General features: G+C 45.1%; 1 protein-coding gene across 1 annotated transcript; it reads left to right on the top strand.

The window, feature by feature from the left end:
* The first annotated feature begins 574 nt into the window (after positions 1 to 574).
* Positions 575 to 3,370, top strand: LOC123096680 (probable WRKY transcription factor 56). Its single transcript, XM_044518436.1, has 2 exons — positions 575 to 1,299; positions 2,921 to 3,370. The coding sequence occupies exons 1-2, from the start codon at positions 788 to 790 to the stop codon at positions 3,096 to 3,098; spliced, it is 690 nt and encodes a 229-aa protein (XP_044374371.1). The 5' UTR covers positions 575 to 787; the 3' UTR covers positions 3,099 to 3,370.
* The last annotated feature ends 20,618 nt before the right edge of the window (positions 3,371 to 23,988 follow it).

The raw sequence follows: 23,988 nt of genomic DNA, 5'->3' as shown, positions 1-23,988 counted from the left end.
TCATGAACCTTTTTTCAAAAAAAATTTACTTCACGGACATTTATTAAATCTCTGATTTTCGAAAACCTTCATCATTTTTTCCTAAACTAACAAAAAAATTGATAGCCGTTTTTACTGAGCAAAAGAGTAGAAGAAGCTCGCGGAAAACAAAAGAAACAAGTGAGCGAAAGCTTGATGTGATGGCCCACCAAAAACAGCGCCTACCATTTCGTTGGGTCAGCGAGTGGCGATGGTAGTCTGAACTGCAAGGTCCCGGCCCGAGTTCCATAGTTGTTTGTGTGACAGGATCAGGGTCAGACCGACGACATTTTGTCTTCACTTTTTGCGGTACGCGCGCACACAGATTTTTTACATGCCCCCCACGTAACCCGATCTGGAGGGGACACGCATGCAGCCAGTACGTACGTGGGGATGTAAAAACTAATCTTAAGGGCTCGTGCGTGCGCGGGGGGGCGGACGGGGCAGTTGAGCCGACCCGATCGGGTAGCTGGGAAACGGTTGCGATGTCGAGCTACGTACCTCTTCCCCCTCGCTCTCTCTCTCGTGGATCGCGTCCTTGGCTGGCTTGCATGAAGCAGCTAGCACGCTCGATCGGTTTGCCCAACTCCTCTTACCTTCCCGTCTCACCCTCCGGTCACAGCTACCCGCAGCTACAACCCACCGTCTATATACCACGGCGCCCCCTCGATGTCACACGCTGCGGTCACTCCTCCATCCATCGGTCTCCTCTCCGGCCGCCGGAGCAACCGATCGAGCGGTAGGCACGTACGTCACTTCCGTATTTCTGATGGAGAACTTCCGTGAGGGAGACGATCGCCTGCAACTGCAAGGGGACGACGAGCTGTTCCATCACTTCAACTATCTACAGTCTTCGCCGCTGATGGACCAGCAGCAGCTGCTGCAGCCGCAGTCGTCAACGTGTGACGCTGCGGCGGACCTGGGTGGCCCGCCGGGGATGCCCATGCCCGGGCTGGTGGACTGGGCGTCCCTGCTTCTCCCGCTGGGGCCGGGCGCCGCCGCTGGGTCCACGTCGCAGCAGCAGGTGGTGGCCGGTGTGGTCGGGGAGGAGATGGTGAGTGGCGTGGCGGGGGCGGCCGCGCCGGAGAGTGGTGCCGGGAGCAGTAGTGGCGTGGGAAGGGAGGAGACGAAAGGGAAGGGCAGTGCGCGCGGGCGGGGGAGCAGGAAGGCGAGCCGGCCGCGGTTCGCGTTCCAGACCAAGAGCGAGAACGACGTCCTCGACGACGGCTACCGGTGGAGGAAGTACGGCCAGAAGGCCGTCAAGAACAGCGCCTTCCCCAGGTATATACTATAGATTTTTTATTGCTCATCGAGGCTAACTTGTGGTGCGTTTGCAGGTTAATGAGCAATTTAGCATGTGATGCGTATGCGTATGTTGAAATAGACATGTTGTGTGTTCTATAGCTGTATGTGTCGAAGTAGAGCATTTTGCTGTGTGTTTTGTGCAGCTTTTAGCTACGCGCACAAGCTTAATTGGATGCATGCATCATCTATAATTTGCACCCTCACCAGCCCTAATTAACCGGTACTGTTTAGATGCTCTACGAGATTGTAAGTTTTATGCTGCATGCGTGCGTTAAAGCGGATAGCTAGACACCGAGAGAGAGACGATGAAGGCCGGTGTAGCGAGGGAATGCGTCTTGAGTTGAAAATAACCACAAATCCAGAATTCCAGATATTCCCATCGTGGGTGATCTCTTCATAATGCGAATGCATGCGTGCTGCTCCTCAGCACTTGCAATTTCACAAAATAGACCATGTTCTGGATCCTAGTAAAGGTGATAAATTCTTGCATAAAGAGCTAAGAACCTAGTCAGTCAAGCACCATCTGACTCTTTGTTATTGCAATTAGATATTTTTGCTAGTGCAGGTTTGTTCCTTCTGGCCAATTGGTTTTGATCCCCATCGCGGTGCAATTAGTGACCTTATCGACGTTGTTGATTCCGATCGACACTTGGGAAGGAAGTAGGAAATGAACTATGTCACGGCAATGTGGGAGAGGGGGCGATGGAAAGAACCAATCGAATAGGGAAGTGATATGGGGATATATAGACATATATGAAGGGTTGACAATTAGGCTCACCCTACAAACGAACTTAACTTGTCATACCGGCGTAACTTTGGGTGAGATCGCTAAAGGCTGGAGTATGATTTGGACTATATTTGAGGTTTTTTAGAAACACATTACATACGTAGACAATCAGCCCTATGAACCCATATACACATTATATACCATAAACCTATTGAAGGACCACCCCACACACCACTTCTTCGCATCCTTACCCCCCCCCCCCCCCCCTTCCCTTCTACTCCCCCCTCCACCCCACCACACCGATCTCACTCCTCGATTATTAACCACATGGGATGTGCTCATAACTTGTAGATGCACCTATCAACCACCCCTCTATGCTATCGTCGACATTTAGGTCATTGTCGATATTGGTCAACTATTTCCTTGCCTTCTTCATCTTTCTTCCTTCTCTGTCTCCTATTCCCCTCCCCACGCTGTTGAATTCATTATGTTTCGCCTAGTGCCTTCTTCCTCCTTTGTATCAGAATCTATTCAAGCGTTCGCTCCCAAACAATAATAATCGGTCTGAACATACGATCCCTACATTTTCCAATCGGAATATGCTTGACCCTACTAGATGGGCATTCGACAAACACACTTGATCTAATGGAAGCACATATAGTTTGATTTCACGGTTCAATTAGTGTGCTTTGTGAAACATGTGAAGTATTGGAATGTTGTACACAAGTGTAATGTGTTGTAGCATGCACTGATTAATTGCTATAATCGAATTGACAATGGAATGCCAAGTGATATTATGTTCAACAACTTCCTTAGTCGAGTAGTAAGTTTTTTTTTTGCCTTATTGCCAACATTTGTGTGATATTTCAGGAGCTATTACCGGTGCACGCACCACACATGCAACGTGAAGAAGCAGGTGCAGCGGCTGGCCAAGGACACGAGCATCGTGGTGACCACGTACGAGGGCGTCCACAACCACCCCTGCGAGAAGCTCATGGAGGCCCTCAACCCCATCCTCAGGCAGCTTCAGTTCCTCTCGCAGCTCTAACCAATCAACCGTCTGCATGTGGAATGCGTACGTAGAGTACGTACGTGGCCTACAGCCCAGTGTACTCAGTCCGGGAAGAGAAGGGAATAACATGTCCTACCTCCCAATTACTCACTATACAACAACTGATCTCTCTCTCCATATATGTTGTATGTGCTTACTCTTGTTTACATGCACGTAGAGATCAAGACGCATGTGCAAATACATGATACATATAGTCGTCCTTGTAATTTCGTCGTTTATAAGTTAATAACACATTTACAAATTATCCATTTCTCATGTAGCTTCCTTTTGTGGTAAAAGAACATATATGAGAGAGAAACAAGGAAAAAACACCTATTATTTTCTTCTTCTACGAGAAACATCCTCATACTGACAAGTTGAAGGACCAAGAATTAAATTCTCAACTTAGGCTATACATTATGCGTCTGTTTAGGGCACATCTAGATGTGTGCTCTAGTTATTGCACATCTAAATGACTCAATTAACACAAAAAGGAAAGGAAAAAGAAAAAAAACACTCACATGAATCTCCACGTTTGATCAATGACACATGACTTAGATGTGCAATACTTAATTATGGCACACTAGATGTTCTTTAGTAGCAAAACCGGTTCATTATAACACTAAGAGCGTGTGCGAACTGGGCGTATTTCAGATGACTAGCTTCCTTGTGGTGGAACCATCCCACTAGGGTTCATGTCCCAGACTTGGCACTGGTGTTTGTATTTTTCTGAATTTATTTTAGGATTTTCGATGATACTTGTTCAGTAGGAGGAGACGTTCCCGTCGACTACGCCTGTGGTGACTTCGTCAATCTGAATATATGATGTCGGCTCAATATCACGGAGGTGCTCATATGAGTAGGGTGTGCGTGCGTGCGTTCATAGAGTGAGTGTACAAGGGCGTCTACGGTTGTACTGTGTTGAAAAATCATTAAGGGTGTCTTTAATTATCTTCATCAAGTCCAACCACCCTTGTCAGATGCAAACTCTTCATTTAACGGAAGCAAATATTCATCAATCAGTAACATATCCATGTCATTCAAAATATTAAAAATCCATTGGGTAGAAACAAATCCATATTTCTACGGAAACAATTCTTGGGTTGATAAAATTAAAATAGTATGGTAATGGTTTGGAAGCAAATTTTACAGCTACGTAGTACCTTTTTTGGGCTAATTTGAAGCAGTTTTTGGTTATCATGGAGACAAAAATCAATACTCGATGGAAGCGTAACTTCCTACAAACAATTATATTACTCAATGTATAGATCGAAGTAAATTAATGTCACTCCGGAATTGAGTAAACCCTAAACCTTAAACCCTATTACAAGAGGAAAAGAAAGATGCATGGAGAGGGAACATACTTCGATGGATAATTAATTCCCTTAAAGTCCAAAAGTAGCACATCAGTTTTTTGTTAAATCAAAGCAAATTTAGCTAACCGTTGAGACAAATTAGCTATCAGCAACTAAATCCACCAGATGGAGAGGTGGGATGCACATGTGGCATTCGTCGATGCCAAATGGAGAAAAGGAAAATAAACACAACCAAGAAGAATGAGGTGATGGTTCAAACTCATCGGATTAACAATATGTTTATCTAAAAAGAAACTCTCTTCAGTACTACAATATCAACAAGGTTCCTAGGTTGAACTATTTTCCCAATGTCGCTCATGTCGATTGTATTGTCATATTCCCAAGTTGTTTTCCTAAGAGAATACAAGGAAATAACATGCCACTCCATTTGCTAGCTTCACTACATGCATGGGTCACTCATTGCATGATATCCTTCAAATTTTTGGCATATGTAGAGAGAAAATATACATGATACGTCACGCAAGTAGGTGTAACTTTATTCATTGCATGAAATTAGATGTGGTAGTTATTTGTTATTCTTAATTGTCCTGGTAAAATGGTGGTGAAGAGAAGTAGCATTACTGCATAGATGGATTTATAGGTTACACTCTCATGGCAAGTACCCTTCTCAACACCAATGCGCATCCGGCAACGTTTGACATGGAAGAGGATGGATGTCGAGGCTCTTCACCCTCACTTTGGTCTTCTTCTTTGTCCTTCATATCTTCATCCATGGTTGGAATATGACATTCTTGCTCGGCATGGTCCGGCATTCAAGGCGTACGTGATCGGCCGGTTGTTTGCGCTCACGCAAGTTGTACCATGGTACCTTTATATGGGGTAAAAAGTACTACAGAATGACAATAAAGATGAAGGATCGCTCACAATGAGTGAGATAGCTGTGAAGGAAATATGCCCTAGAGGCAATAATAAAGTTTATTATTTATTTCCTCATATCATGATAAATGTTTATTATTCATGCTAGAATTGTATTAACCGGAAACATAATACACGTGTGAATACATAGACAAACATAGTGTCACTAGTATGCCTCTACTTGACTAGCTCATTGATCAAAGATGGTTGTGTTTCCTAGCCATAGACATGAGTTGTCATTTGATTAACGGGATCACATCATTAGAAGAATGATGTGGTTGACTTGACCCATTCCGTTAGCTTAGCACTTGATCGTTTAGTATGTTGCTATTGCTTTCTTCATGACTTATACATGTTCCTATGACTATGAGATTATGCAACTCCCGTTTATCGGAGGAACACTTTGTGTGCTACCAAACATCACAACGTAACTGGGTGATTATAAAGGAGCTCTACAGGTGTCTCCAAAGGTACTTGTTGAGTTGGTGTATTTCGAGATTAGGATTTGTCACTCCGATTGTCGGAGAGGTATCTCTGGGCCCTCTCGATAATGCACATCACTATAAGCCTTGCAAGCAATGTGACTAATGAGTTAGTTGCGGGATGATGCATTACATAACGAGTAAAAAGACTTGCCGGTAACGAGATTGAACTAGGTATTGAGATACCAACGATCGAATCTCGGGCAAGTAACATACCGATGACAAAGGGAACAACGTATGTAGTTATGCGGTTTGACCGATAAAGATCTTCATAGAATATGTGGGAACCAATATGAGCATCCAGGTTCCGCTATTGGTTATTGACCAGAAACATGTCTCGGTCATGTCTACATAGTTCTTGAACCCGTAGAGTCCGCACGCTTAAAGTTTGGTGACGATCGGTATTATGAGTTTTTGTGTTTTGATGTACCGAAAGTAGTTCGGAGTCCCGGATATGATCACGTACATGATGAAGAGTCTCGAAATGGTCGAGATGTAAAGATCGATATATTGAATGACTATGTTCGGACACCGAAATGGTTTCGGAGGGTTTCGGGCATATACCGGAGTACCGGGGGGTTACCAGAACCCCCCGGGGGGTTATTGGACCTCATGGGCCCATACGGAGGAAGAGGAGAGGCGGCGAGCTAGGAGCGCATGACCCCCCTAGCCCAAACCGAATTGGACTTGGGGGTCGGCCCCCCCTTTCCTTCTTCTTCTCCTCCCCTTCCTTCCCCTCTCCTACTTGGACTAGGAAAGAGGGCGGAATCCTACTTGGAGTAGGATTGCCCCCTTGGGCGCGCCTCCTCCTCCTTGGCCGCCCCCTCCTCCTCTCCCTCCTTTATATACGGGGGCAGGGGGCACCTCTAGACACAAAAATCGATCTCTTGATCTCTTAGCCGTGTGCGGTGCCCCCCTCCACCATATTCCACCAAGGTAATATCGTAGCGGTGCTTAGGCGAAGCCTTGCGTCGGTAGCATCATCAGCAACGTCATCACACCGTCGTGCTGACGGAACTCTCCCGCAAAGCTCTGCTGGATCGGAGTTCGTGGGACGTCATCGAGCTGAATGTGTGCTGAACTCGTAGCTGCCGTACGTTCGGTACTTGATCGGTCGGATCGTGAAGACGTACGACTACATCAACATCGTTGTGCTAACGCTTCCGCTTTCGGTCTATGAGGGTACGTGGACAACACTCTCCCCTCTTGTTGTTATGCATCACCATGATCTTGCGTGTGCGTAGGAAATTTTTGAAATTACTACATTCCCCAACAGTGGCATCCGAGCCTGGTTTTATGTGTAGATGTTATATGCACGAGTAGAACACAAGTGAGTTGTGGGCGATACAAGTCATACTGATTACCAGTATGTCATACTTTGGTTCGGCGGTATTGTTGGATGAAGCGGCCCGGACCGACATTACGCGTACGCTTACGCGAGACTGGTTCTACCGACGTGCTTTGCACATAGGTGGCTGGCGGGTGTCAGTTTCTCCAACTTTAGTTGAACTGAGTGTGGCTACATCCGGTCCTTGAGAAGGTTAAAACAACACTAACTTGACGAACTATCATTGTGGTTTTGATGCGTAGGTAAGAACGGTTCTTGCTCAGCCCGTAGCAGCCACGTGAAACTTGCAACAACAAAGTAGAGGACGTCTAACTTGTTTTTGCAGGGCATGTTGTGATGTGATATGGTCAAGACTTGATGCTAAATTTTATTGTATGAGATGATCATGTTTTGTAACAAAGTTATCGGCAACTGGCAGGAGCCATATGGTTGTCGCTTTATTGTATGCAATGCAATCGCCCTGTAATTGATTTACTTTATCACTAAGCGGTAGCGATAGTCGTAGAAGCAATAGTTGGCGAGACGACAACGATGCTACGATGGAGATCAAGGTGTCGCGCCAGTGACGATGGTGATCATGACGGTGCTTCGGAGATGGAGATCACAAGCACAAGATGATGATGGCCATATCATATCACTTATATTGATTGCATGTGATGTTTATCCTTTATGCATCTTATTTTGTTTGATTGACGGTAGCATTATAAGATGATCTCTCACTAAATTTCAAGGTAAAAGTGTTCTCCCTGAGTATGCACCGTTGCCAAAGTTCATCGTGCCGAGACACCACGTGATGATCGGGTGTGATAAGCTCTACGTTCATCTACAACGGGTGCAAGCCAGTTTTGCACACGCAGAATACTCGGGTTAAACTTGACGAGCCTAGCATATGCAGATATGGCCTCGGAACACTGAGACCGAAAGGTCGAGCGTGAATCATATAATAGATATGATCAACATAGTGATGTTCACCATTGAAAACTACTCCATTTCACGTGATGATCGGTTATGGTTTAGTTGATTTGGATCACGTGATCAGTTAGATGATTAGAGAGATGTCTATCTAAGTGGGAGTTCTTAAGTAATATGATTAATTGAACTTAAATTTATCATGAACTTAGTACTTGATAGTATTTTGCTTATCTATGTTTGTTGTAGATAGATGGCCCGTGTTGTTGTTCTGTTGAATTTTAATGCGTTCCTTGAGAAATAAAATTTGAAAGATGATGGTAGCAATTACACGGACTTGGTCCGTAACTTGAGGATTATCCTCGTTGCTGCACAAAAGAATTACGTCCTGGAAGCACCGCTAGGTGCCAGGCCTGCTGCAAATGCAACTAACGACGTTAAGAACATCTGGCATAGCGACTACTCGATAGTTTAGTGTGCCATTCTTTACGGCTTAGAATCGGGAATTCAACGACGTTTTGAACGTCATGGAGCATATGAGATGTTCCAGGAGTTGAAGTTAGTATTGCAAGCAAATGCCCGGATTGAGAGATATGAAGTCTCCAATAAGTTATATAGCTGCAAGATGGAGGAGAATAGTTCTGCAAGTGAACATATACTCAAAATGTCTGGGTATAACAATCACTTGATTCAACTGGGAGTTAATCTTCCGGATGATAGTGTCATTGACAGAATTCTTCAATCACTGCCACCAAGCTACAAGAGCTTCGTGATGAACTATAATATGCAAGGGATGAACAAGACAATTCCCGAGCTCTTCGCAATGCTAAAGGTTGCGGAGGTAGAAATCAAGAAGGAGCATCAAGTGTTGATGGTCAACAAGACCACCAGTTTCAAAAAAAGGGTAAAGGGAAGAAGAAGGGGAACTTCAAGAAGAACGGCAAACAAGTTGCTGCTCAAGAGAAGAAACCCAAGTCTGGACCTAAGCCTGAAACTGAGTGCTTCTACTGCAAGCAGACTAGTCACTGGAAGCGGAACTGCCCCAAGTATTTGGCGGATAAGAAGGATGGCAAGGTGAACACAGGTATATGTGATATACATGTTATTGATGTGTACCTTACCAGAGCTCGCAGTAGCACCTGGGTATTTGATACTGGTTCTGTTGCTAATATTTGCAACTCGAAACAGGGACTACGGATTAAGCGAAGACTGGCTAAGGACGAGGTGACGATGCGCGTGGGAAATGGTTCCAAAGTCGATGTGATCGCCATCGGCACGCTACCTCTAGATCTACCTTCGGGGTTAGTTTTAGACCTGAATAATTATTATTTGGTGCCAGCATTGAGCATGAACATTATATCTGGATCTTGTTTGATGCGAGACGGTTATTCATTTAAATCTGAGAATAATGGTTGTTCTATTTATATGAGTAATATCTTTTATGGTCATGCACCCTTGAAGAGTGGTCTATTTTTATTGAATCTCGATAGTAGTGATACACATATTCATAATGTCGAAGCCAAAAGATGCAGAGTTGATAATGATAGTGCAACTTATTTGTGGCACTGCCGTTTAGGTCATATTGGTGTAAGACGCATGAAGAAACTTCATACTGATGGACTTTTGGAATCACTTGATTATGAATAACTTGGTACTTGCGAACCATGCCTTGTGGGCAAGATGACTAAAACACCGTTCTCCGGAACAATGGAGCGAGCAACAGATTTGTTGGAAATCATACATACTGATGTCCGTGGTCCGATGAATATTGAGGCTCGCGGCGGGTATCGTTATTTTCTCACCTTCACAGATGATTTGAGCAGATATGGGTATATCTACTTAATGAAACATAAGTCTGAAACATTTGAAAAGTTCAAAGAATTTCAGAGTGAAGTTGAAAATCATCGTAACAAGAAAATTAAGTTTCTACGATCTGATCGTGGAGGAGAATATTTGAGTTACGAGTTTGGTCTACATTTGGAACAATGCGAAATAGTTCCATAACTCACGCCACCCGGAACACCACAACGTAATGGTGTGTCCGAACATCGTAATCGTACTTTACTAGATATGGTGCGATCTATGATGTCTCTTACTGATTTACCGCTATCGTTTTGGGGTTATGCTTTAGAGACGGATGCATTCATGTTAAATAGGGCACCATCAAAATCTTTTGAGACGACGCCTTATGAACTATGGTTTGGCAAGAAACCAAAGTTGTCGTTTCTTAAAGTTTGGGGCTGCGATGCTTATGTGAAAAAAATTCAACCTGATAAGCTCGAACCCAAATCGGAGAAATGTGTCTTCATAGGATACCCAAAGGAAACTGTTGGGTACACCTTCTATCACAGATCCGAAGGCAAGACATTCGTTGCTAAAAACGGATCCTTTCTAGAGAAGGAGTCTCTCTCGAAAGAAGTGAGTGGGATTTAAGTAGAACTTGATGAGGTAACTGTACCTGCTCCCTTATTGGAAAGTAGCTCATCACAGAAACCGGTTCCTGTGACGCCTACACCAATTAGTGAGGAAGTTAATGATATTGATCATAAAACTTCAGATCAAGCTACTACCAAACCTCATAGGTAAACTAGAATAAGATCCGCACCAGAGTGGTATGGTAATCCTATTCTGGAGGTCATGTTACTTGACCATGGCGAACCTACAAACTATGAGGAAGCGATGATGAGCCCAGATTCCGCAAAATGGCTTGAGGCCATGAAATCTGAGATGGGATCCATGTATGAGAACAAAGTATGGACTTTGGTTGACTTGCCCAATGATCGACAAGCCATAGAGAATAAATGGATCTTCAAGAAGAAGACTGACGCTGATGGTGATGTTACTGTCTACAAAGCTCGACTTGTTGCGAAAGGTTTTCGACAAGTTCAAGGGGTTGACTACGATGAGACTTTCTCACCCGTAGCGATGCTTAAGTCTGTCTAAATCATGTTAGCAATTGCCGCGTTTTATGATTATGAAATTTGGCAAATGGATGTCAAAACTGCATTCCTGAATGGATTTCTGGAAGAAGAGTTGTATATGATACAACAGAAGGTTTTGTCAATCCGAAAAGTGCTAACAAAGTGCGCAAGCTCCAGCGATCCATTTATGGACTGGTGCAAGCTTCTCGGAGTTGGAATAAATGTTTTGATAGTGTCATTGCTGTTGGAAATATGCCCTAGAGGCAATAATAAAAGGATTATTATTATATTTCCCTGTTCATGATAATTGTCTTTTATTCGTGCTATAATTGTATTATCCGGAAATCGTAATACACGTGTGAATACATAGACCACAATATGTCCCTAGTGAGCCTCTAGTTGACTAGCTCGTTGATCAATAGATAGTCATGGTTTCCTGACTATGGACATTGGATGTCATTGATAACGGGATCACATCATTAGGAGAATGATGTGATGGACAAGACCCAATCCTAAGCATAGCACAAAGATCGTGTAGTTCGTTTGCTAGAGCTTTTCCAATGTCAAGTATCTTTTCCTTAGACCATGAGATCGTGTAACTCCCGGATACCGTAAAAGTGCCTTGGGTGTACCAAACGTCACAACGTAACTGGGTGACTATAAAGGTGCACTACAGGTATCTCTGAAAGTGTCTGTTGGGTTGACACGGATCGAGACTGGGATTTGTCACTCCGTATGACGGAGAGGTATCTCTGGGCCCACTCGGTAATGCATCATCATAATGAGCTCAAAGTGACCAAGTGTCTGGTCACGGGATCATGCATTGCGGTACGAGTAAAGTGACTTGCCGGTAACGAGATTGAACGAGGTATTGGGATACCGACGATCGAATCTCGGGCAAGTAACGTACCGATTGACAAAGGGAATTGTATACAGGGTTGCTTAAATCCTCAACATCATGGTTCATCCGATGAGATCATCGAGGAGCATGTGGGAGCCAACATGGGTATCCACATCCCGCTGTTGGTTATTGACCGGAGAGCCGTCTCGGTCATGTCTACATGTCTCCCAAACCCGTAGGGTCTACACACTTAAGGTTCGGTGACGCTAGGGTTGTATGAATATGAGTATGCAGCAAACCGAAAGTTTTTTGGGGTCCCGGATGAGATCCCGGATGTCACGAGGAGTTCCGGAATGGTCCGGAGGTAAAGAATTATATATGGGAAGTCGAGTTTCGGCCATCGGGAAAGTTTCGGGGGTCACCGGTATTGTACCGGGACCACCGGAAGGGTCCCGGGGGTCCACCGGGTGGGGCCACCCATCCCGGAGGGCCCCATGGGCTGAAGTGGGAGGGGAACCAGCCCCTGGTGGGCTGGTGCGCCCCCCTGGGGCCCCCTCTGCTCCTAGGGTTGGGAACCCTAGGGGAGGGGGCGCCTCTACTTGCCTTGGGGGGCACTCCACCCCCCTTGGCCGCCGCCCCCCTAGGAGATCCCATCTCCTAGGGCCGGCGCACCCCCCTAGGCTCCCTATATAAAGAGAGGGGGTGGGAGGGCAGACGCACCCTGACATCTGGCGCCTCCCTCCCCCCTTGCTACACCTCCTCCTCCCGTAGTCGCTTGGTGAAGCCCTGTCAAAACCCGGCTGCATCCACCACCACGCCGTCGTGCTACTGGATCTTCATCAACCTCTCCTTCACCCTTGCTGGATCAAGAAGGAGGAGACATCACGCTGACCGTACGTGTGTTGAACGCGGAGGTGCCATTCGTTCGGCGCTAGGATCTCCGGTGATTTGGATCACGACGAGTACGACTCCCTCAACCATGTTCTCTTGAACGCTTCCGCTCGCGATCTACAAGGGTATGTAGATGCACTCCCCTCTCTCGTTGCTAGATGAACTCATGGATTGATCTTGGAGAACGTAGGAAATTTTTTATTTTATGCAACGTTCCCCAATAGTGGCATCATGAGCTAGGTCTATGCGTAGTTCTCTATTGCACGAGTAGAACACAAATCTGTTGTGGGCGTAGATGTTGTTAACTTTCTTGCCACTACTAGTCTTATTTTGCTTCAGCGGTATCGTGGGATGAAGCAGCCCCGACCAACCTTACACATACGCTTACGTGAGACAGGTTCCACCGACTGACATGCACTAGTTGCATAAGGTGGCTAGCGGGTGTCTGTCTCTCCCACTTTAGTTGGAGCGGATTCGATGAAAAGAGCCCTTATGAAGGGTAAATAGAAGTTGACAAATCACGTTGTGGTTATTCGTAGGTAAGAAAACGTTCTTGCTAGAACCCTATTGCAGCCACGTAAAAGATGCAACAACAATTAGAGGACGTCTAACTTGTTTTTGCAGCAATTGCTTTGTGATGTGATATGGCCAAAAGTTGTGATGAATGATGAATGATATATTGTGATGTATGAGATCATGTTCTTGTAATAGGAATCACGACTTGCATGTCGATGAGTATGACAACCGGCAGGAGCCATAGGAGTTGTCTTAATTATTGTATGACCTGCGTGTCAATGATTTAACGCCATGTAATTACTTTACTTTATTGCTAAACCGTTAGCCATAGTAGTAGAAGTAATAGTTGGCAAGCAACTTCATGGAGACACGATGATGGAGATCATGATGATGGAGATCATGGTGTCATGCCGGTGACGAAGATGATCATGGAGCCCCGAAGATGGAGATCAAAGGAGCTATATGATATTGGCCATATCATGTCACTACTATATAATTGCATGTGATGTTTATTATGTTTATGCATCTTGTTTACTTAGAACGACGGTAGTAAATAAGATGATCCCTTATAATAAATTCAAGAAAGTGTTCCCCCCTAACTGTGCGCCGTTGCTAAAGTTCGTCGTTTCGAAGCACCACATGATGATCAGATGTGATAGATTCTTACGTTCACATACAACGGGTGTAAGACAGTTTTACACATGCAAAAACACTTAGGGTTAACTTGACGAGCCTAGCATGTACAGACATGGCCTCGGAACACAGAGACCGAAAGGTCGAACATGAGTCGTATGGAAGATACGATCAACATGGAGATGTTCACCGATGATGACTAGTCCGTCTCACGTGATGATCGGACACGGCCTAGTCGACTCGGATCATGTAACACTTAGATGACTAGAGGGATGTCAAATCTGAGTGGGAGTTCATTAAATAATTTGATTAGATGAACTTAATTATCATGAACTTAGTCTAAAATCTTTGCAATAAAATATGTCTTGTAGATCAAATGGCCAACGCTCATGTCAACATGAACTTCAACGCGTTCCTAGAGAAAACCAAGCTGAAAGATGATGGCAGCAACTATTCAGACTGGGTCCGGAACCTGAGGATCATCCTCATAGCTGCCAAGAAAGCATATGTCCTAGAAGGACCGCTAGGTGAAGCACCCATCCCAGAGAACCAAGACGTTATGAACGCTTGGCAGTCACGTGCTGATGATTACTCCCTCGTTCAGTGTGGCATGCTTTATAGCTTAGAACAGGGGCTCCAAAAGTGTTTTGAGCAACATGGAGCATATGAGATGTTCGAGGAGTTGAAAATGGTCTTCCAAGCTCATGCCCGGGTCAAGAGATATGTTGTCTCCGACAAGTTCTATAGTTGTAAGATGGAGGAAAATAGTTATGTCAGTGAGCACATACTCAAAATGTCTGGGTTGCACAACCACCTGTCCCAGCTGGACATTAACCTCCCAGACGAGGCGGTCATTGACAGAATCCTTCAGTCGCTCCCACCGAGCTACAAGAGCTTTGTGATGATCTACAATATGCAGGGGATGGTGAAAACTATTCCTGAAGTATTTTCAATGCTGAAGTCGGCAGAGGTAGAAATCAAGAAAGAACATCAAGTGTTGATGGTCAATAAAACCACCAAGTTCAAGAAGGGCAAGGGTAAGAAGAACTTCAAGAAGGAAGGCAAAGAGGTTGCCGCGCCCGGTAAGCCAGTTACCGGGAAAAAGTCAAGGAATGGACCCAAGCCTGAGACTGAGTGCTTTTATTGCAAAGGGAAGGGTCACTGGAAGTGGAACTGCCCCAAATACTTAGCGGACAAGAAGGCCGGCAACACTAAAGGTATATGTGATATACATGTAATTGATGTGTACCTTACCAGTACTCGTAGTAACTCCTGGGTATTTGATACCGGTGTCGTTGCTCGTATTTGTAACTCACAGCAGGAGCTGCGGAATAAGCGGAGACTGGCGAAGGACGAGGTGACGATGCGCGTCGGGAATGGTTCCAAGGTCGATGTGATCGCCGTCGGCACGCTACCTCTACATTTACCTACGGGATTAGTTTTAAACCTCAATAATTGTTATTTAGTGCCAAGTTTGAGCATGAACATTGTATCTGGATCTCGTTTAATGCGAGATGGCTACTCATTTAAATCCGAGAATAATGGTTGTTCTATTTATATGAGAGATATGTTTTATGGTCATGCCCCGATGGTCAATGGTTTATTCTTAATGAATCTCGAACGTAATGTTACACATATTCATAGTGTGAATACCAAAAGATGTAAAGTTGATAACGATAGTCCCACATACTTGTGGCACTGCCGCCTTGGTCACATTGGTGTCAAGCGCATGAAGAAGCTCCATGCTGATGGACTTTTAGAGTCTCTCGATTATGAATCATTTGACACATGCGAACCATGCCTCATGGGCAAAATGACCAAGACTCCGTTCTCCGGAACAATGGAGCGAGCAACCAACTTATTGGAAATCATACATACTGATGTGTGTGGTCCAATGAGCGTTGAGGCTCGCGGAGGATATCGTTATGTTCTCACTCTCACTGATGACTTAAGTAGATATGGGTATGTCTACTTGATGAAACACAAGTCTGAGACCTTTGAAAAGTTCAAGGAATTTCAGAATGAAGTAGAGAATCAACGTGACCGAAAAATAAAGTTCTTATGATCAGATCGTGGAGGAGAATATTGAAGTCACGAATTTGGTACGCACTTAAGAAAATGTGGAATCGTTTCACAACTCACGCCGCCTGGAACACCTCAGCGTAAAGGTGTGTCCGAACGTCGTAATCGCACTCTATTGGATATGGTGCGATCTATGATGTCTCTTACCGATTTACCGCTATCATTTTGGGGATACGCTCTAGAGACAGCTACATTCACTTTAAATAGGGCTCCGTCTAAATCCGTTGAGACGACACCGTATGAATTATGGTTTGGGAAGAAGCCTAAGCTGTCGTTTCTAAAAGTTTGGGGATGCGATGCTTATGTCAAGAAACTTCAACCTGAAAAGCTCGAACCCAAGTCGGAAAAATGCGTCTTCATAGGATACCCTAAGGAAACCATTGGGTATACCTTCTACTTAAGATCCGAGGCAAGATCTTTGTTGCCAAGAACGGATCCTTTCTGGAAAAAGAGTTTCTCTCGAAAGAAGTAAGTGGGAGGAAAGTAGAACTCGATGAAGTACTACCTCTTGAACCGGAAAGTAGTGCAGCTCAGGAAAATGTTCCTGTGGTGCCTACACCGACTGGAGAGGAAATTAATGATGATGATCAAGGTACTTCGGATCAAGTTGCTACTGAACTTCGTAGGTCCACAAGGACACGTTCCACACCAGAGTGGTATGGCAACCCTGTCCTGGAAATCATGTTGTTAGACAACGGTGAACCTTCGAACTATGAAGAAGCGATGGCGGGCCCAGATTCCAACAAATGGCTTGAAGCCATGCAATCCGAGATAGAATCCATGTATGAAAACAAAGTATGGACTTTGACAGACTTGCCCGATGATCGGCGAGCGATAGAAAACAAATGGATCTTTAAGAAGAAGACGGACGCGGATGGTAATGTTACCATCTATAAAGCTCGACTTGTCGCTAAGGGTTATCGGCAAGTTCAAGGGGTTGACTACAATGAGACTTTCTCTCCCGTAGCGAAGCTGAAGTCCGTCCGAATCATGTTAGCAATTGCCGCATACTATGATTATGAGATATGGCAGATGGACGTCAAAACGGCATTCCTTAACGGCTATCTTAAGGAAGAACTGTATATGATGCAGCCGGAGGGTTTTGTCGATCCTAAGAATGCTAACAAGGTATGCAAGCTCCAGCGATCCATTTATGGGCTGGTGCAAGCATCTCGGAGTTGGAACATTCGCTTTGATGAAATGATCAAAGCGTTTGGGTTTATGCAGACTTATGGAGAAGCCTGCGTTTACAAGAAAGTGAGTGGGAGCTCTGTAGCATTTCTCATATTATATGTAGATGACATACTTTTGATGGGAAATGATATAGAACTTTTGGACAGCATTAAGGCCTACTTGAATAAGTGTTTTTCAATGAAGGACCTTGGAGAAGCTGCTTACATATTAGGCATCAAGATCTATAGGGATAGATCGAGACGCCTCATAGGTCTTTCACAAAGCACATACCTTGATAAGATATTGAAGAAGTTCAAAATGGATCAGTCCAAGAAAGGGTTCTTGCCTGTATTGCAAGGTGTGAGATTGAGCTCGGCTCAATGCCCGACCACGGCAAAAGATAAAGAAGAGATGAGTGTCATCCCCTATGCCTCAACCATAGGATCTATTATGTATGCCATGCTGTGTACCAGACCTGATGTAAACCTTGCCGTAAGTTTGGTAGGAAGGTACCAAAGTAATCCCGGCAAGGAACATTGGACAGCGGTCAAGAATATCCTGAAGTACCTGAAAAGGACAAAGGACATGTTTCTCGTTTATGGAGGTGACGAAGAGCTTGTTGTAAAGGGTTACGTCGACGCTAGCTTCAACACAGATCTGGATGACTCTAAGTCACAAACCGGATACGTGTATATGTTGAATCATGGAGCAGTAAGCTGGTGCAGTTGCAAGCAGAGCGTCGTGGCGGGATCTACATGTGAAGCAGAGTACATGGCAACCTCGGAGGCAGCACATGAAGCAATATGGATGAAGGAGTTCATCACCGACCTAGGAGTCATACCCAATGCATCGGGGCCAATCACTCTCTTCTGTGAAAACACTGGAGCTATTGCCCTTGCCAAGGAGCCCAGGTTTCACAAGAAGACCAGGCACATCAAGCGTCATTTCAACTCCATCCGTGAAAATGTTCAAGATGGAGACATAGATATTTGCAAAGTACATACGGATATGAATGTCGCAGATCCGTTGACTAAACCTCTTCCGCGAGCAAAACATGATCACCACCAGAACTCTATGGGTGTTCGATTCATCACAATGTAACTAGATTATTGACTCTACTTCAAGTGGGAGACTGTTGGAAATATGCCCTAGAGGCAATAATAAAAGGATTATTATTATATTTCCTTGTTCATGATAATTGTCTTTTATTCGTGATATAATTGTATTATCCGGAAATCGTAATACACGTGTGAATACATAGACCACAATATGTCCCTAGTGAGCCTCTAGTTGACTAGCTCATTGATCAACAGATAGTCATGGTTTCCTGACTATGGACACTGGATGTCATTGATAACGGGATCACATCATTTGGAGAATGATGTGATGGACAAGACCCAATCCTAAGCATAGCACAAAGATCGTGTAGTTCGTTTGCTAGAGCTTTTCCAATGTCAAGTATCTTTTCCTTAGACCATGAGATCGTGTAACTCCCGGATACCGTAGAAGTGATTTGGGTGTACCAAACGTCACAACGTAACTGGGTGACTATAAAGGTGCACTACAGGTATCTCTGAAAGTGTCTGTTGGGTTGACACGGATCAAGACTAGGATTTGTCACTCCGTATGACGGCGAGGTATTTCTGGGCCCACTCGGTAATGCATCATCATAATGAGCTCAAAGTGACCAAGTGTCTGGTCACGGGATCATGCATTGCGGTACGAGTAAAGTGACTTGCCGGTAACGAGATTGAACGAGGTATTGGGATACCAACGATCGAATCTCGGGCAAGTAACATACCGATTGACAAAGGGAATTGTATATGGGGTTGCTTAAATCCTTGACATCGTGGTTCATCCGATGAGATCATCGAGGAGCATGTGGGAGCCAACATGGGTATCCAGATCCCGCTGTTGGTTATTGACCGGAGAGCCGTCTCGGTCATGTCTACATGTCTCCCGAACCCGTAAGGTCTACACACTTAAGGTTCGGTGACGCTAGGGTTGTCTGAATATGAGTATGCAGCAAACCGAAAGTTGTTCGGAGTCCCGGATGAGATCCCAGAGGTCACAAGGAATTCCGGAATGGTCCGGAGGTAAAGAGTTATATATGAGAAGTCGAGTTTCGGCCATCGGGAAAGTTTCGGGGGTCACCGGTATTGTACCGGGACCACCGGAAGGGTCCCGGGGGTCCACCGGGTGGGGCCACCCATCCCGGAGGGCCCCATGGGCTGAAGTGGGAGGGGAACCAGCCCCTGGTGGGCTGGTGCGCCCCCCCTGGGCCCCCCTTCACGCCTAGGGTTGGGAACCCTAGGGGAGGGGGTGCCTCCACATGCCTTGGGGGGCACTCCACCCCCCTTGGCCGCCGCCCCCCTAGGAGATCCCATCTCCTAGGGCCGGCGCACCCCCCTAGGCTCCCTATATAAAGAGGGGGGGTTGGAGGGCAGCCGCACCCTGACATCTGGCGCCTCCCTCCCCCCTTGCTACACCTCCTCCTCCCGTAGTCGCTTGGCGAAGCCCTGCCGGAACCCTGCTGCATCCACCACCATGCCGTCGTGCTGCTGGATCTTCATCAACCTCTCCTTCCCCATTGCTAGATCAAGAAGGAGGAGACGTCACGCTGACCGTACGTGTGTTGAACGCGGAGGTGCCGTCCGTTCGGCGCTAGGATCTCCGGTGATTTGGATCACGACGAGTACGACTCCCTCAACCCCGTTCTCTTGAACGCTTCCGCTCGCGATCTACAAGGGTATGTAGATGCACTCCCCTATCTCATTGCTAGATGAACTCATAGATTGATCTTGGTGAACGTAGGAATTTTTTTATTTTATGCAACGTTCCCCAACAATTGCTACCTCTTGAGCACTGCGTTGGATTTCCCCAAAGAGGAGAGGATGATGCAGTAAAGTAGCGTAAGTATTTCCCTCAGTTTTTGAGAACCAAGGTATCAATCCAGTAGGAGGTCACACACAAGTCCCTTGTACCTACACAAAACAATAGCTACTCGCAACCAACGCGATTAGGGGTTGTCAATCCCTTCACGGTCACTTACAAGGGTGAGATCTGATAGAGATGATAAATAATATTTTTGGTATTTTTGATATAGAGATGCAAAGTAAAAAGTAAAAGGCAAAGTAAAAATAAAGCAAGTAAATAAAGTAATGGAGATTGATATGATGAGAATAGACCCGGGGGCCATAGGTTTCGCTAGTGGCTTCTCTCAAGAGCATAAGTATTCTACGATGGGTGAACAAATTACTGTTGAGCAATTGATAGAAAAGCGAATAATTATGAGATTACCTAGGTATGATCATGTATATAGGCATCACGTCCAAGACAAGTAGATCGAAATGATTCTGCATCTACTACTATTACTCCACTCATCGACCGCTATCCAGCATGCATCTAGAGTATTAAGTAAAACAGAGTAACGCCTTAAGCAAGATGACATGATGTAGAGGGATAAATTCATGCAATATGATAAAAACCCCATCTTGTTATCCTCGATGGCAACAATACAATACCTGCCTTGCAACCCTTTCTGTCACTGGGTAAGGACGCCGCAAGATTGAACCCAAAGCTAAACACTTCTCCCATTGCAAGAACTACCAATCTAGTTGGCCAAACCAAATAGATAATTCGAAGAGACTTGTAAAGATAACTCAATCATACATAAAAGAATTCAGAGAAGAATCAAATATTGTTCATAGATAAGCTGGATCATAAACCCACAATTCATCGGTCTCAACAAACACACCGCAAAAAGAAGATTACATCGAATAGATCTCCACAAGAGAGGGGGAGAACATTGTATTGAGATCCAAAAAGAGAGAAGAAGCCATCTAGCTAATAACTGTGGACCCGAAGGTCTGAAGTAAACTACTCACACTTCATCGGAGACGCTATGGTGTTGATGTAGAAGCCCTCCATGGTAGATGCCCTCTCCGGCGGAGCTCCGGAACAGGCCCCAAGATGGGATCTCGCGGATACATAAGGTTGCGGTGGTGGAATTAGGTTTTTGGCTCCTGTTCTGATCTGACGGAGGTACGTAGGTATATATAGGAGGAAGGAGTATGTCGATGGAGCAACAGGGGGCCCACGAGGCAGGGGGCGCGCCCAGGGGGGCGCGCCCTCCACCCTCGTGACCGCCTCTGGCACTTCTTGGAGTAGGGTCCAAGTCTCCTGGATCACATTCGGTGAGGAAATCACGTTCCCAAAGGTTTTATTCCGTTTGGACTCCATTTGATATTCCGTTTCTTCGAAATACTGAAATAGGCAAAAAACAGCAATTCTGGGTTGGGCCTCCGGTTAATAGGTTAGTCCCAAAAATAATATAAAAGTGGAAAATAAAGCCCAATATAGTCCAAAACAGTAGACAAAGTAGCATGGAGTAATCAAAAATTATAGATACATTGGAGACGTATGAAGCATCCCCAAGCTTAATTCCTTCTCATCCTCGAGTAGGTAAATGATAAAAAAGAATTTTTGATGCGGAGTGATACTTTGGCATAATTTCAATGTAAATCTTCTTGATTGTGATATGAATATTCAGATCTGAAAGATTCAAGACAAAAGTTCATATTGGCACAAAAATAATAATACTTCAAGCATACTAATCAAAGCAATCATGTCTTCTCAAAATAACATGGTAAAAGAAAGTTCATCACTACAAAATCATATAGTTAGGCTATGCTTCATTTTCGTCACACAAAGATGTTCCCAACTTCTATACCCCCGATGACAAGCCAAGCAATTGTTTCATACTTAAATAATCTCAAACTTTTTCAACCTTCACGCAATACATGAGCGTGAGCCATGGATATAGCACTATGGGTGGAATAGAATATGATGATGGGGATTGTGCGGAGAAGACAAAAAAGGAGAAAGTCTCACATTGACGAGGATAATCAACGGGCTATGGAGATGCCCATCAATTAATGTCAACATGAGGAGTAGGGATTGCCATGCAACGGATGCACTAGAGCTATGAATGCTCAACAAAAGAAAACTAGTGGGTGTGCATCCAACTTGCTTGCTCATGAAGACCTAGGGCATTTGAGGAAGCCCATCATAGGAATATACAAGCCAAGTTCTATAATGAAAGATTCCCACTAGTATAAAAACACAACAACTTATGAGACTCACTACATGAGAAACAAGGTGCTACTTTGAAGCACAATATATGAGACTCACTACATGAAGAACAAGGTGCTACTTTGAAGCACAAGTGTGGAAAAAGAGATAGTAGCATTACCCTTTTTTCTTTTCTTTTTTTTCTTTTTTTGGGCCTTTTTTTTGGGCCTTTCTTATTTTTTTTCTTTTTTTCTTTTGGGCAATGCTATAATGATGATGATCATCACACTTCTATTGATTACAACATAAGGATTACAACTCGAAACTTAGAACAAGATATTGTTGGAAATATGCCCTAGAGGCAATAATAAAAGTGTTATTATTATATTTCTTTGTTCATGATAATAGTCTTTTATTCATGCTATAACGGTATTATCCGGAAATCGTAATACACGTGTGAATACATAGACCACAATATGTCCCTAGTGAGCCTCTAGTTGACTAGCTCGTTGTGATCAACAGATAGTCATGGTTTCCTGGCTATGGACATTGGATGTCGTTGATAACGGGATCACATCATTAGGAGAATGATGTGATGGACAAGACCCAATCCTAAGCCTAGCACAAAGATCGTGTAGTTCGTATGCTAAAGCTTTTCTAATGTCAAGTATATTTTCCTTAGACCATGAGATTGTGCAACTCCCGGATACCGTAGGAATGCTTTGGGTGTACCAAACGTCACAACGTAACTGGGTGGCTATAAAGGTGCATTACAGGTATCTCCGAAAGTATCTGTTGGGTTGGCACGAATCGAGATTGGGATTTGTCACTCCGTGTAAACGGAGAGGTATCTCTGGGCCCACTCGGTAGGACATCATCATATGCGCAATGTGACCAAGGAGTTGATCACGGGATGATGTATTACGGAACGAGTAAAGTGACTTGCCGGTAACGAGATTGAACAAGGTATTGGATACCGACGATCGAATCTCGGGCAAGTAACATACCGATAGACAAAGGGAATTGTATACGGGATCGATTGAGTCCTTGACATCGTGGTTCATCCGATGAGATCATCGTGGAACATGTGGGATCCAACATGGGTATCCAGATCCCGCTGTTGGTTATTGACCGGAGAACGTCTCGGTCATGTCTGCATGTCTCCCGAACCCGTAGGGTCTACACACTTAAGGTTCGATGACGCTAGGGTTATAAAGGAAGCTTGTATGTGGTTACCGAATGTTGTTCGGAGTCCCGGATGAGATCCCGGACGTCACGAGGAGTTCTGGAATGGTCCGGAGGTAAAGATTTATATATAGGAAGTCCTGTTTCGGCCATCGGGACAAGTTTCGGGGTCATCGGTATTGTACCGGGACCACCGGAAGGGTCCCGGGGGCCCACCGGGTGGGGCCACCTGCCCCTGGGGGCCACATGGGCTGTAGGGGGTGCGCCTTGGCCTACATGGTCCAAGGGCACCAGCCCCTAGAGGCCCATGCGCCAAGATAAAGGAAAAAGGGGAGAGTCCTAAAGGGGGAAGGCACCTCCGAGGTGCCTTGGGGAGGATGGACTCCTCCCCCCTCCTTAGCCGCACCCCTTTCTTGGAGTAGGGGGCAAGGCTGCGCCTCCCCCTTCTCCCCTGCCACTATATATAGTGGAGGGGAGGGAGGGCATCCATACCTGAGCCCTTGGCGCCTCCCTCCCTCCCGTGACACCTCCTCCTCTCCCGTAGGTGCTTGGCGAAGCCCTGCAGGATTGCCACGCTCCTCCACCACCACCACGCTGTTGTG

This window comes from Triticum aestivum, chromosome 1B (assembly GCF_018294505.1).
Source record: "Triticum aestivum cultivar Chinese Spring chromosome 1B, IWGSC CS RefSeq v2.1, whole genome shotgun sequence".
Taxonomy (NCBI): domain Eukaryota; kingdom Viridiplantae; phylum Streptophyta; class Magnoliopsida; order Poales; family Poaceae; genus Triticum; species Triticum aestivum.
Note: the sequence above shows the minus strand (reverse complement) of the source record. Positions and strands in the feature narration are given on the sequence as shown.

What these genes read in the sequence shown, in the direction of transcription:
- LOC123096680 (XM_044518436.1), top strand. Translation starts at nt 788, where the DNA reads ATGGAGAACTTCCGTGAGGGAGACGATCGCCTGCAACTGCAAGGGGAC. An exon ending in AAGAACAGCGCCTTCCCCAG is followed by an intron (nt 1,300 to 2,920) that starts GTATATACTATA and finishes GTGATATTTCAG; the next exon opens with GAGCTATTACCGGTGCACGC.